The 14523-nt window shown below is 42.5% G+C and overlaps 1 protein-coding gene across 1 annotated transcript; it reads left to right on the plus strand.

Moving 5' to 3' along the window:
• Positions 1–1367: 1367 nt before the first annotated feature.
• Positions 1368–2427, plus strand: RNF182 (ring finger protein 182). Its single transcript, XM_032861788.1, has one exon. The coding sequence runs from the start codon at positions 1572–1574 to the stop codon at positions 2313–2315; it is 744 nt and encodes a 247-aa protein (XP_032717679.1). The 5' UTR covers positions 1368–1571; the 3' UTR covers positions 2316–2427.
• The last annotated feature ends 12096 nt before the right edge of the window (positions 2428–14523 follow it).

Below are 14523 nucleotides of genomic sequence, written 5' to 3' on the forward strand. Positions count from 1 at the left end.
AGACAGAGTGATAGGTAGAGGGAGAGGGAGAAGCAGGCTCCCTGCTAAGCAGAGAGCCCAATTCGGGGCTTGATCCCAGGGTACTGGGATCATGACCTCAGCTGAAGGCAGATGCCCAACTGGCTGAGCCCCCAGGTGTCCCAATAAACTGTATTTTAAAAAACCCTATCTACATGTTTTGGTTGTCACTAGAGATTCTATTTATTGATTAACTTCCTTTTCCCAGCAGGAATGTCTTGCAACTGGTACCCATTATGCATTTTTGTATTATCGGATGTCAATTAAAAAATTAGCTGAAGTCACATAAAGGAAGGCAATATGTATTCACAAGCCAGCTATTCATAATTTCATATATTTCAAGTTGAGCTGCCCACCGCCTCTGCCCCATTACGTAGAACAACCCACAGCAAAGTTGATCCCTGTGGGGTTCTACCTCTCTACCTGCTCTCTCAGTTTTACCTGCTCTACCTCTCAGCGCTGCCGTACAGACTTCTGCCGCCGTGCTTGGGGCTGTGCTCCGAAATTCAAATCCAATTTGATATTTTCCAAAGCAAAACACAACTTAAGACAAATCGGTTACCCAAAAAGTCACATACATCAAGGGCAAATGCAGATGGTGTGGCGATAGCCGCCTACCGCTCCCCTTTTCGTTCGTACTGATGACTGGGGACTGACCGTGCCCGTGGAATCACCCCTCAGTCTGGGCCAAAGCCAGCGACAGCACCTGAGGGCCAGCAGTGAGTGCTGTTGACTCTGTTATGCTTCCTGTTCACTCCAGAGAGGGAGTTGACAGGAACTGGAGCCGGGGAACTGAGAGTGAGCCTCGCCCACGCTGTTCTTCGTGCACATGGTGGGTGTGTTTACTTCTCTTGCTTGGGAGCTAGTCTTGGCTGTCAGGTGTCCTTTGCTTCATTCTTCCTTATGTGAATTTATCCTTCAGATTTTCCTTTTGTGTACTCCAAGATACTACTGAGGGCATTTAGATAACTAGTATTTATACTGTTGATAATCTGAATTAATCAGTCTGTATTGAATGGAATTTGACCACAAGTGTATCTGTTTCTGATAGATGACCCGTTTTATTTTCGAAGAAGCCAGAATTTGTTACCAGTCTCAGACAGTCTCTGTATCTAGTCATACTCCTGGTGCTCTAGAATGTGTTTACACCAGTAGGAATCTTAATTCCTTCTTTACTGTCCTATTTGTGGATTGAGAAAGCTAAGCATGGAGACAGCACTTTCCTGTCCTGGGGCTCTAACCTTTAAACCTATTGCTTCTAACCACTTGGAGCTCAGAAAATTCCATGAAGCACATTTCAGTGAACTGTTGACTATATTAGAATCTCTTTTTTTCCTTTGCAGACCCTTCATGTGGCCTTTTTAAATATGTATTTGAGACAGAGTGAATGTAGAAACTGAAAATGCCTGGAAGATTGCTGGTTTCTGTTACTACCTGTCCAGCCTTTTTGCATCAGCACCTGATTTGGATGATGTGATATTCCGAGGGACACCTTCCTTGAAGTTGTTATTCCGTGAGTTGCCTCTGGCGGGAGGTGGTAGACACGATTCAAGATGGCCAGTCAGCCGCCAGACGAGGCGGCAGAGGCTCAGGTCTCTGATGAGCTCGAGTGTAAGATCTGTTATAATCGGTACAATCTGAAGCAGAGGAAACCCAAAGTGCTGGAGTGTTGTCACAGGGTTTGTGCCAAATGCCTCTACAAGATCATCGACTTTGGGGACTCGCCGCAAGGTGTCATCGTCTGTCCTTTCTGCAGGTTTGAGACCTGCCTGCCAGATGATGAAGTCAGTAGCCTGCCCGATGACAACAACATCCTGGTAAACTTGACTTGTGGAGGCAAAGGCAAGAAGTGCCTGCCAGAAAACCCCACCGAGCTGCTGCTGACCCCCAAGAGGCTGGCGTCCCTGGTCAGTCCCTCTCACACTTCCTCCAACTGCCTGGTCATAACCATCATGGAGGTGCAGAGAGAGAGCTCCCCGTCTCTGAGCTCCACTCCCGTGGTAGAATTTTATAGGCCTGCGAGTTTCGACTCTGTTACCACTGTGTCACACAACTGGACGGTGTGGAACTGTACGTCCCTGCTCTTTCAGACGTCTATCCGGGTGTTGGTTTGGCTGCTGGGCTTGCTCTACTTCAGCTCCTTGCCCTTAGGGATCTACTTACTGGTGTCTAAGAAAGTCACTCTTGGGGTCGTCTTTGTCAGCCTCGTCCCTTCAAGCCTTGTCATTCTCATGGTGTATGGTTTTTGCCAGTGCGTTTGTCACGAATTTCTAGACTGTATGGCACCTTCTTCTTAATTAATATGCAGACTAAGAAATTTGACACACGTTGCCATCTTTGAAGTTAGGTAATTTATCATTTATTTATTTTATATTCTTAGTGATTAGTGTCCATGACATTAACAAGGCCACTGGCCCAAAGTTTGTGGTCTGTTTTCCATCAAAAAGTTGACTCCGTTGGTTTTTCTCTATGCTGGACACAGAAAGTGCTCATTTCTACTTAGGTGTTAGCAAAGATGCAAGCATGTATAAGCTAAGCCTTCACAGAGCGCTTCTTGTGAGCCTGCCCACAAGAAAGGGCAGGAGTTCACTCACCCCTGCTGGAAGGCACCAGCGGGGAGGGGTGTTAGGCTGTAGGAGGGGTCTTTGCAGAAGGTTAGGGATGAACCAGTTCCTCTAATCCTCAATAATCTATGATGTTGGGTGGACACAAGAGGAGAGCTTTCCAAGACACATCTACTTGAAAAGTGTGACCTGCCCCTCCCACACCCCCCTCCCACACTGCTCCTGCACCCCCTCCCATACACCCTCGAATCCCCTCCTGCACCCCTCTTTGCCCCCCACACAGCTTCCGCACCCCCATACTCCTTCATATCCCCTCCACCCTCCTCCTTGCTCCCCTCCCATACCCCTCGTATCCCCTTCTGCACCCTCCTCCCCGCACCCTCACACTCCTCCCCCCCATACCCCCTCGTATCCCCTCCTGCACCCTCCTCCACGCACCCCTTCCCACACCCCCCCACACACCCCTCGCCGGCACCCTGTTGTTGGCTCTCCCCAGAATCCTCTCCAGGAGCTCTCTTGCCATTCAGCACGCTGTCCGTGGCTCCTTCCTTCTGCACATGGTTCTTCGCCAAAATGAAACTTGGCCTCGTGCCCTTGTGTGGTTTCAATTAAATACCCGTTTTGCCACATTTCTAAAGAGAATTAAACATATTGCGGAATTTGTATTTAAAGCAGACTCATGACTAAATATGGCCGCCTGTCTTTAAGACCCTTTCGTCCATATTTGTTGTCTTCTCTTCTCCCTCATCTCCAAAATTCTCACAGAGCAGTTACAGTTCACGGACGTCTTCATGTGGGTTCTGCCCTCGAATGGTGTCGCTGAGTTTTGTTCACCACCTTGTTCGGCAACCCCACCCCTTACCCTGGGTGACGTTCTACTTCAGTTGTTCAAAGCATGAGGATTTTTTCCCCGTTTTATTTCAGATTCTGCTAGGGACTTATTTAACTTAATCCTATAACAGTCCGGGGGTAAGTTGTGGCAGTGGAAACCCAGAAACAATTATTGAGCTCCCAGTTTGAAGTGCTGAGAATGCCAGTCTTCTTGCTGTACTGGGCTGAATTGTACCAGAACATAACGGTTTGGGCTTCTGTGCACAATGGGGTTGCATTTGGCCAAAGTGACGGGGAAGGAACACACAGAGACGACTTGCTGCTTGAGAGGACCCTCTGGGGCAGTCAGATGGAGGCGGCAGGGCATCCCTTGACCTGTCGCTCTTCCTCTTAAAGCCCATTTTAGCATGGATTCACATTCTTACATAATTCATTTCAAATAAAAACATAAGCTGTGTGACTTGAGTTAATGAACTCCTTTTCGTGATGTAGGGGAAGTTGAATGTATATATTTATGAGAAGAAACTCTTTAGCAGATTTTAGGTTTGAGGGAATAGAATGTCCACAAAAACCGGGCCAAAAAAAAAAAAAAAAGGTTTTCAGTTCCTAAAACCCATTACTGAGGATTAACATTAAAATATTTATAACTTTTAGAAAAGGGCTTTCCTAAGATGACTTCCACCTGTCTGTGGGAAACATTTGTTGTGTGACACTGTTGTAGTGGACCGGGCTGATCTCTCTATCCAGGAAGAATTGACCCTTACCTTTAGAGTAGTAGTTTGACTTTAATCATATAACTCCTGTCTTTGAGAATATGTACCCCTAAGGGTGAGTATGGTGGAAAACCATACCTGAGGTGTGGCCCAATGAATTTAAGCCTCAAGTTATAGCTGAATACATTTATAATTTTATAAAATCTAGATTAGAAAGCATTGTGAATGCAGTTTCCAAAAATCCATTTGTACTTAGAGTAAATACAATGTTTAGGAGGTGTTTCGTGGTTTGGATTTATATATTTATAAGGTTTTTTAAAAAAAATGTTCATTTTGTCTGACATGTACATCAAATAAATGAGTTATGATGAAATTTCTAGAAAGCTCTGGATGTGGGTACTGTGTATTCTGCTTCTTCGTATAATGTCTGCAGTGCTAAATTTGTCTCTCTTTGTATATTGTGCTAGCCTTTTTTTTAGTTGTCAGTAAATTAATTTGGTTTTAAAGAATTTTAAATGTAAGCCAACAGAAAACTCTTTATGCTGTTGAATGAAAACAGTACAATGCTTCAATATTTTATTCACTGTGATAATATTTTGTTTGTCCATTAAATTATTATTTCGACACTAGAAGTTTGACTTCCCTGACTCATGATTGAGATTCAGTTATTACTTAAGATTTCTGTTAACGTTAGATAATTGTGAACTAGAGCTTTCAGAAACACTGATGAAGCCAGTGCCTCTGTCATACACATGAAGATTCCAGAACTTTCTGACAAAGTTGATCTAACTGGTCCCACCAGTTTGTTTTTGAAAAACAAAACAAAGCAAAACAAAAACCAACCAACCAAAAACAAAACAGGGGAGGGAATTTGGGAAGACAAAACTAAACTATTGTCTTTATCATTATAAGTAAATTTTTTTGTTTTAATTTGTTTGATTTATGTTCCAGAATCTGACTAGCCACTCAGCAAAACAGTGTCCCTTTTAGTCGGGCAATCACTAGCCTTCTGTGAACTGGGCAAATTTTTGTGATTACCTGATCTTTAAATATGACCATTGTTAGGCAAAGTAGACATTGTTGACAGTATGTAACAGTTACATGTTTATGACAATTAGTGAATTGGCACCACATGTTAACCAAGAATAATGGTTTTCATTCACTTCTGAAACCTTTGCATAAATGAGCAAGGAACGTGGTTAAGGAAAGGCATTACCTGAACTAGTCAGTCGTAACTTGGATGAGTCCTGCTTACCTGCTGAGAGACCGACAAATGATGAGACTGTGCTAGGTTGTAAACAGACATCCTGACTTCCAAGAAATGTTCTCATATGTCATCCAGGTAGATGCAGATGCCAAGGGAATCCTATAGTGCTAGAGAGACTCGTAACACAGTATAAGGACCACCTCTGTGAGTCCTGGAGCACAGAAGGTATGAAAAAGAGCTAGCCTGAGTGGAATGAAGGAGAACTACAGTTTTCTGTGTTTCTACATCTTTTGTGGTTTTTCTTTTTTCACTCTTCTTAGCAAAAAGCAAATACCTGCCTTAATTCTTTAGAAACACCACAGAAACACCACATATTATTCCAGAACTTTCTTTAAAACCAATGGGAGGCTTGGTTACAGGTAAGCTCTCTGAAGAAATTTCACCACTGGCTCCTGAGGCTTGAGTCGTGTGTATTTTCCACATTCTGCCCATTAGATGTTTACTTCTCGGCCTCTTTAACGATTTATGAATTTTTACTCTTCTGTGGGGAGCTAGAGGCTTAGTATTGGGTCTACCCTTACAGGTTTACTTTTGTGTAAAAGATTTTTGAGAAAAAAAAAAAAAGTATGTGGATAGCTGGATGTCGAAGTTTGTATAAATTCCAAGTGAGTCCTAGAGGCAATACAGGTGCAACTCAGTTGCTTATGTCATGTAAATTTGTGGTATAATCCAAATCTCAGGTATGCTCAGTACACAGATATTTATGGTTTCTGACAAGAAGGTGCTTTAAATTTAGGAATTAAAAAAAAAAATTAGAAGTTAAATTATGCCCTGCCCATTTTGTATGCTAAGTAGGGCTATGTGGTAATGTATTCTTAAAAGTGGTCAAAGCTTGAGTTAATGAAAACATTCACTTACCTGGAACAATCACACAACAAGCGTTTTTAATCAGCCAGCAGTTTATTGGATTTGCACCATATTAACATTTTCCTTTTAAACCGAGATGGTGAGAATTTGATAAGAGAGAACATGCTGTGACTTAGGTCATTTCAGATCTTGGTTTTCCCATGAAGTTCAATGCTTTAGGTAAGAAAGTTTTTGTTTTTTGTTTTTGCAGTGTTCAGACCCATCTACCTCAGATCAGTGGTCTGACCAAGACACCTGTGTCTGAGCGTCTTTGGTGTGTCAATTCTAAACCGGAAGTGAAGGAAGTAGAGAAATGACAAGTGGGACAGAGTGGAGGGTCAAGGTTGAGCTCTGTGAAGCTCTAACTTCACGGTAGAGGAGCAGACAAAGGGACTGCATTGGTGCAGCCCGAGCCCTGAGAAAGAGAGCAGCAGCCATTGGAGGATTGTGTGCTCACAGGGGCCAAGAGCTAGGAGGTAGAATTAGCATGACTAGACGAATACAGACGGAAGCAGATGAAGATTATTTTATTGAAAAAAGGCTTGTTAAGCTTTTCTCATGAAGAAAAAGTTCAGAGAATCACGGAATTATCACTGGTACACTCACCTCTGAGAGTCGGTCACTTAACCTTTTGCCATATTTGTTTTTTCTCTCCCCCCCAAAAATAAGAGACTTTCTCTAATTTGATTAAAATATCATTATTGCATCTAAGACAAAAATACTTCTCTAATTGCTTAATATGCAGTCTAATTAAATTTTTCTAGTCCCAAAATATCTTTTATAGCTCCAAGCAAAAAACATAAGCCAGGCGCTAATCAAGATTCACATGTTGCATTTGGTTATTATGTATTTTATTCTCTTTTATGTCGGAACAGTCACTCCACTTTGTGTTCCCCGTAACATTGACAGCTTGAAGAAAGGAGGCCCATTATATTGTACAATAGCCCACATTCTGGATGTCTGTTTCCTCGTGGTGGTGAGGAGATGGTCAGAGATTCTTCTTCTATCACTTGTATTTCCTGTAAACTGGAAGTTAGGTAGAAAATTTTGATTGCATTCAGATTTGGGGCAAGAATTTTTCTTAGAGGGTGCTGTGTACTTGGTGTTGCGTCACATCAGGAGGCATGATTGAAAGTCCACTCCACCATCTGAAGTGCTGTCTGATAATCAGTTTAAGGGGGTGACATTGAGGACTCTCATTTCCCCAATCATCTGTGGGGGGATACTTCAGCATCATGCAAATATCATCTTCCTTGACAATTTCAATCTGATGGTCTTAGCATCCAGTGATGATCCTTGCTTGGATTGGTTATTTCATTTCCCAAAGATTTGGAATGTGTTATCCATGAGAGCTAACTTCTTCATCACTGGAGGATTCCAAGAGGGGGTGGTCCAGTTGCCTGTTGGCAGGTATGCTGGAGAGGAGGTAGACTCGCAGGAGCCTATACCTGTCTAAAGCTTCAGTGAATCTTAAGGTTGGAATGCATCATTAGAGTCATTCATTTATTGAAGGAATAAGCTGAAATGGCTAACAATCTTTTATCTCCTGAGATACTTTCTGTAATCTCAGAGAAGGAAGAAACCTGAAACTTCTGTGAAATAACATCTTGTAAAACTTGTAAATAATGTGCTTGACTAGCCTCAAACCTTCGAAATACCACCTGGTTATTTAACTACTCATCTGGAACACATTGTGACTCTCTGGCCTAAGTTACTTAACCAACTCTCTGGTTATCTTTCAATCATGTTGGCACTACTTACCATTTTCCTTAAGACTCCATAGTCCTTTGCCTCAGTCTTCGTCAGATCATCTTGACCACTCAACTTCAGATAACTCTATTTTCTTGTTTTTCTAAGAATGAGTGCACTCCTCAGTTTATCTTCAAAGTCATTCTGTTTGGCCACAATACCTCTTGTTTATTGTCTGACCATTTTCTCCCTTCTAAAATCCTTTCCAGGCAAAGGATTACTTCCATAAAGTTCAGTATATTTTCCTAGCCATGATACTATTTTGGAAATTTTCTACAGGCACCCTCCCATTTTCAGATGTTTCTGTCCCTTGAGTGGCCAGTGGAATACACACAGAGCTTCTGTCAGCTCACATAATAAATTCTGTAGTTTTTAGATATATTTGTAAAGCTTCTAATAAGCATTATTCTTAAGTAAAATGTGTGCTGCATGATTCTAAACTTAACATCGCCCCTTAATTCTTGCCAATACAATTCCAATTTAGTTGAGCCCATCATGAATTACACATTAATAAAGGTGTACTGGACTACAGTAAGGTGATTCTGAGAGCTGGCTTCATCCTGAATTCCTTCTCGATAGTTTAGAATAAATGAAGATTTTTATTGTTCCACATCCATAGATAAGAAAACTTACCTCCTAGCATGGAATTTTAATTGGATTAAAATGACGCTTAAACCATGAAATGTTATTTTTAATGCTAAATAACATCTCTAGTCAACCAGTATATATCTGTTTTTGTTATGTCCTGAGCCAAAACCTCCGGCACTCTTCCTTTTCTATTTTCTTTGATTTCTTTAATGCCACCTATGGAAGAGCCTAGTGTTTCTCACTGTCATCCTCCTTCACACCTCCTGCATGTAGACACACACACACACACACCTCTCAAGTCTTCATATTGTATGAAACAGATTTGTGAAGGAGAAGCATATTAGTCTTTTGCCTGTCAGTAATTATCCATTTAAGAACTATTTCAAAATATTTTTGTGACCTCTACCCAACTACATTTCTGACTTCTCATAGAATAATGGATTCAGCTGCTTGTCTTGGAGGTAATTGTTTCCTCCTTTATAGTGTTCACCATTACTAAACATCAGAGATTATCCCGAGATACATGATGGACTGAATGTTGACACTGCTTCCATTTGGTGTGATTTTTTCAAGATGTTCCAGCTAGCATGATGTATTTCTGTGGTTAAATTTGTTGTTATTACAAGTTTTATCTTTGGTTAAAGTTTTTAAAATTATAGAACTATTTCCTGCCTATAATGTGGCAAACTCTAACCACCAGTGGAAAGGAAGCAAAATGTACCATAATTCTGTGGACTTTTTCTTGCTGTTGGAGTGGAGGGTAGAGTGAAATGGCACCAGAAGGCCAAGAATACTAACTTCTGTTCTTGGAGCCAAGGAGAAAGACTACACAGCCAATTACTTAGTCCTCTTCCTTACCTAATAGCTTTGTATTCCAAGGGGGAGCTTTGTCAGATAATTGGATCAAACACTTAGATTCATTACTGAGCCCATATCCTTCACTACTTGTTATGCATAGAATACAAATCTTCCCTGACTCTTTGATAGAGCCCAGGCATGTCATGCTTCAGTGAAAAAACATAAAGACAATCACGGTGTTTGGAAAGAGAATCCTATGAAAGCAGCTAATTGCAAAATACATGACGTGGGACACGTCCAAGTAGATGGCTGGAGAAGAGAGGGCTTCATGGCTGTGTGTGTTTCAGTAGCTGTGTGTACCCGATCTTCCTCTTAAAGATGCTCACTTGGCATCAGCCCAGGAAAGCGCTGGAAAGACAGTTGGTTAAAGAAGCCTGCTTAGTGGTTTAATCCAGTGTTTTCTCAAACTTAAGAAACCATCAAACTTTTTCTCAAACATCGATTAATATTTCATGGAATTAGTGTTCTGTGGGGGCACATCGTAGGAAATTTTCTCTAAAGAATTGATAAAACAGCCATGTGGAATCTGACTGCAGATGTCAATCACGGAAGCAGTGTGTGAATTAAAAAGACAGTCAAGAAGAAAGTCATAATTTGGCAGCGGGTCCAAGTAGGATGCCAAAATGCAAAGGAGGAGAGGAACAGGCTTCAAGGAGCAGGGACAGTAAAATGTTGATAATACGGCTTGCTTCTGAATTCAGCAATTTATATGCTTATCAGAGTTGTATGGAATGACATGTTGAAACTCTGGCTGTATGCCCTAGGTAGGCATCAGTCTTTATATCGCACCTGGAGAAATATCAAAATATATGCAAAAAGAGGGCCCCAGCAGAATAATGAACTATGGGCTGTTTTTTGAGCTTATGTGACTTCCACAGCTAATGCTCAAAGAATGGAACCCTATGTTCCAAAATTTGTAAAACATATGCCAGATTTCAATTTTTTTTAGATTCATTTATTTATTTGACAGAGATCACAAGTAGGCAGACGCAGGCAGGGAGAGAGGAGGAAGCAGGCTCCCCACTGATCAGAGAGCCTGATGCGAGGCTCGATCCCAGGACCCGGCATCATGACCTGAGCTGAAAGCAGAGGCTTTAACCCACTGAATGAGTTAAAAAATGGGTTAAAAAAAAGTGAGTTAAAAAAAGTGGGTTAAAAATCTGGGTGCCCCCAGATTTCAATTTTTGATGATTGTGATGAAGTTTTAGGATATAAGTGAGGTTCAGTGGGGGTGGAGTCGAGCTGACGACGAAGAAAGAATTCTTGGGACATCTTTGGTGCAAAATGGTGGTTTATTAAAGCATGGGGACAGGACCTGAGGGCAGAAAGAGCTGCTGCCCCAGGAGTTGTGAGGGGTGGCTGATTATGGCATTAGGGAAGGTAAGGAAAACGGAGGTTTCAAAAGAACTTTCATAGGCTAAAGAGGACCTACAAGATATGGGAGGTCTTGAGGCCTTGCCATTGTCAGGTTAAGGTTGCTTTCCCCACTCTAGCAAGGTATTATCCTGGAAGATTGTCCCACCTGTCCCACCCAGGAGTAGGGGCTGCGGGAGGTCTCAGGGTGTCAGCTTCTGCTTTGTCCTCAGCTTGCCTTCTGCTCCCTCATCTATTGAATGTTAGGATGGGAAAGAGTTTAGAGATCACAGCCCAACCACATTATTTTATAGACTGTAAGACCTACGCCCTGAGAAGTGATTGGAGGAGTCACATGATAAATGTCGGGGTCATGTTCCCAGCAAGGTGTTTGAAGTCTGAGCTTGCTTTTCACCCTACACTTCCCAATAGTCAATGTCGGTCAACTTATTTTTTCCATATGCATTATCAAGTTATGAACAACAAAGTACGTGTGGAATGGAGATCATTTTATTCTTAGAAGTTACGTCTAGCTGCAAAAATTGGTAATGAAGATAGGAGGCGATCACTGGAATTATTCAACATCCTTCTTTGTTCTGGAGAAGAAAGATCGAAGCAGTGTTGTGAGTACTACTGGCTTACCCACGCAACAGAAACTGAGAGCTTGTCCCACACCAGCAGACAGCCCTTATCATTAGGAAAAGGAAGAGGGTATGAAGGTAAGAGGTCAGTATATGTATAATAAATCATCAGGATCTGCAGACTCTCATACTGATATTTTCTTTCCACATTCTTAAAAAATACTTTTTCTGTTAAGGAAAAATTTATTCAGTGATAGTTGTTCAAGGATGACAAAGTTGGGGGGGCACTGGGGTGGGTGAAGGACACATGGGATGGGGTTTGCAGTCGAGGGAGAGACACTGGACTCAGCTGTGGTTCTGCAGGGACAAGTGGGGATTTCCATCCAAGGAGCAAGATGGGGGTCAGTGGATAGAAAGTTACGAAGAGGAGACATGAGGGATAAGAAGGACTCTTGTTAGACCCACTCAAAATAATTCTTGCTGAAGGTTGGCCAGAGGGATAAGATATTAAGGCTGGTCAGACACCAAGGGTAGGTGATTTTTATTGTTCAAAACGGATTCTACCAATGATGAGGGAACAGAAGGCAAGCTGAGGACAAAGCAGAAGGTGACACCTCACGACCCCTCTCCCCCAGATGGGATCTATGGGACATTCCTCAGGCACTCCTGGCTGCTCTAGAGCTGAGGAAAGGAAAAATAAATAGTTAACTTACAGAGATCACAATCCTGCAAGATATGCGTCTCCCTCAGTTTACAAATGCTTAGGAATGTCTATCAATAACCCAGCTTCCAGAAGGAAGTGTAGATACAATTAAATGTCCTTATATCCTGCAGCCCATTGACAGATACTTGAAGTGGGCAGAGTGTAATGTTCCCCCCAGGAAGTTCCCAACTATCTTACCGTTGTTATTGCCTTGACAATGACAAGGCCTCTAGTACCCTGTGAATCTTCTTTAACATACGAAAATCCTTTTGAAACCTCCCTTTTCCTTACCTCCTCCAACCCCATAGTATATAATCAACCACCCCTCACAACCCCGGGGTAGCAGCTCTTTCTGCCCTCAGGTCCTGTCCTCGTGTTTTAATAAACCACCATTTTGCCCCAAAGACACCTTAAGAAATCCTTCTTGGCTGTGGCCTCTAGACTCCACTCCATTGAACCTCACTTGCCTCTATTCCAAAACCCCATCACAAAGACCAAGAGGAAATCCCAGGTGGGGCTGAGCTGAGCAGAGGACTCTGATGAAGAGTCTTTGTAAATATGTATTGCTCTCATCTACACCCTTCCCTGGGTAGTTGCGATAGTCTTGGAGACCTGGTCCACGGGGATACTCAGTAGTCTGATGTCCTCAGGATCTGGAATCATTCTCACATCCAGGGACATGCTCCTCTGATGCCCTGGTCCTTCAGCACCTGGACCTCAACTCCCACGATTGGTTCTCTTACCCCTCCCCACCCTGGTTCTCATCCTGGTTCTCTTACCCCTCCCCACCCTGGTTCTCATCCTGGTTCTCTTACCCCTCCCCACCCTGGTCCTCTCCTCCTTTCCATCCTGGTTCTCCCCCCCAACCCCCTCCACCCCCGTTCTCTTCCTTCTCCCCATCCTGGTTCTCTTCCCCCTCCCCATCCCCCATGGCCCCGATGCCCACCATCCTCTTGCTCACATCAAATTGCCCACATTTGGCTTTTACCACTGTGACTGTAATGAAACTCTTTTCTCAAAGGGACCGATAACTCTTTAAAAAGTAACTTCTATTTTTAGCAGTTAAACATGTTCATGTCATCAAAAACTAAATGTTTTAAGGTCAGATGCCCCGACCCATCCTTCCTGATCCTCCAAGGGCAAACAGTTTCTACTCGAAGATCTTTTTAACTCTTTACTTCCATATTCCTGAAAACTGTACTTTTTGAGAAGTCCTTGTTGTTGTTTTTTTCAATTTTACTCATTGTTTTCTCTTCTGGAAAGTGAGGATTTCGTTTATTATCTGCGTTCCACCACACACACACACACACACACACGCACGCGCGCGCGTGCACGCGTGTGTGCACGCATACGCAGACATGCTCCCACTCTTTACTTCTCAATGTAGTTCGATCGCAAGTTTTGGTAAAATAAGTATTCCGTGGTTAGATTGTGAATAACCTTGTAGTATTGTTCGTGGCTGAGGTTCTAGTTTGTTGTGAATACATTTTCTTTTTTTAACAGCTTTTTTGAACTATAACTGACATGCAAAAAACAAAAACAAAAAACAAAACCCTGGACATATTTAATAAATGCAATTAGATGAGTTTGGAGATTGTGTATACATGTGAAACCATCCCCACACTCCAGGTAGTGAACATATCTGTCATTGCCTTTTCTGACATGAATTCTACTCCTAATTGTTAGCTGCAAGCTCTGGACCTCAACTCCCACGATTGGGGAAATGGAACTTTATGCCCATTGATCACCAACTCTCTGTTTCCCCCACCCCTCCGCCCCTGTAAACCACAGCCACGTTCGTTCTTATTTTGATTTTCCCTGGAGTTCATTGCCTCATTTAAGAATTTACTTCCATGTCTCTGTCCTTACAACTGAATCATCTCCAGAGTGTCTGACTCAGCAAAGACCTTTCTTTCCCACCTAACATGGTAGCTAATCTGCCAGTCCGCCCTCCTGGAGCCCTTCATTGTCTCCTTGAAACCTGGATTAGTTGTTTTCTGCCCAGCAGGCCCACAGGGACTTCCTTTTATCCTGGGAATTGTGTTTCTGAATTGCATGCCATGCCATCTTTTTCTTGCTTTATTTATTTTGAGGTGGGGAGAGCACATTTTCCAGCAGCTTGAAGGAGGAAAAAAAAAGAGGCAGAAGAGGTAAAACTCTTAAGAATTTGTGCGTTTGAAAATATCTGTATTCTAGCTGTAGGCTTGATTCACAACTTGTTTAGGAATCATTCTCCTTCAAAATAAAACAAGATAAAAACAGAGAGGGAAGCAAATCACAAGAGACTGTATAGTTAAGAGAATGAACTGAGGGTTGCTGGGGGGAGGGGGTTGCTGGTGATGGTGGGGGATGGGTTAGATGGGGGATGGGCATTAAGGCAGGCACTTGTTGGGAGAGCCCTGGTGTTGTATGTAAATGAATCACTGAATTCTACTCCTGAAACCAATACTGC

The sequence above is a fragment of the Lontra canadensis genome, unplaced genomic scaffold (assembly GCF_010015895.1).
Source record: "Lontra canadensis isolate GAN:19392208 unplaced genomic scaffold, GSC_riverotter_1.0 scaffold21, whole genome shotgun sequence".
In the NCBI taxonomy this organism is placed as follows: domain Eukaryota; kingdom Metazoa; phylum Chordata; class Mammalia; order Carnivora; family Mustelidae; genus Lontra; species Lontra canadensis.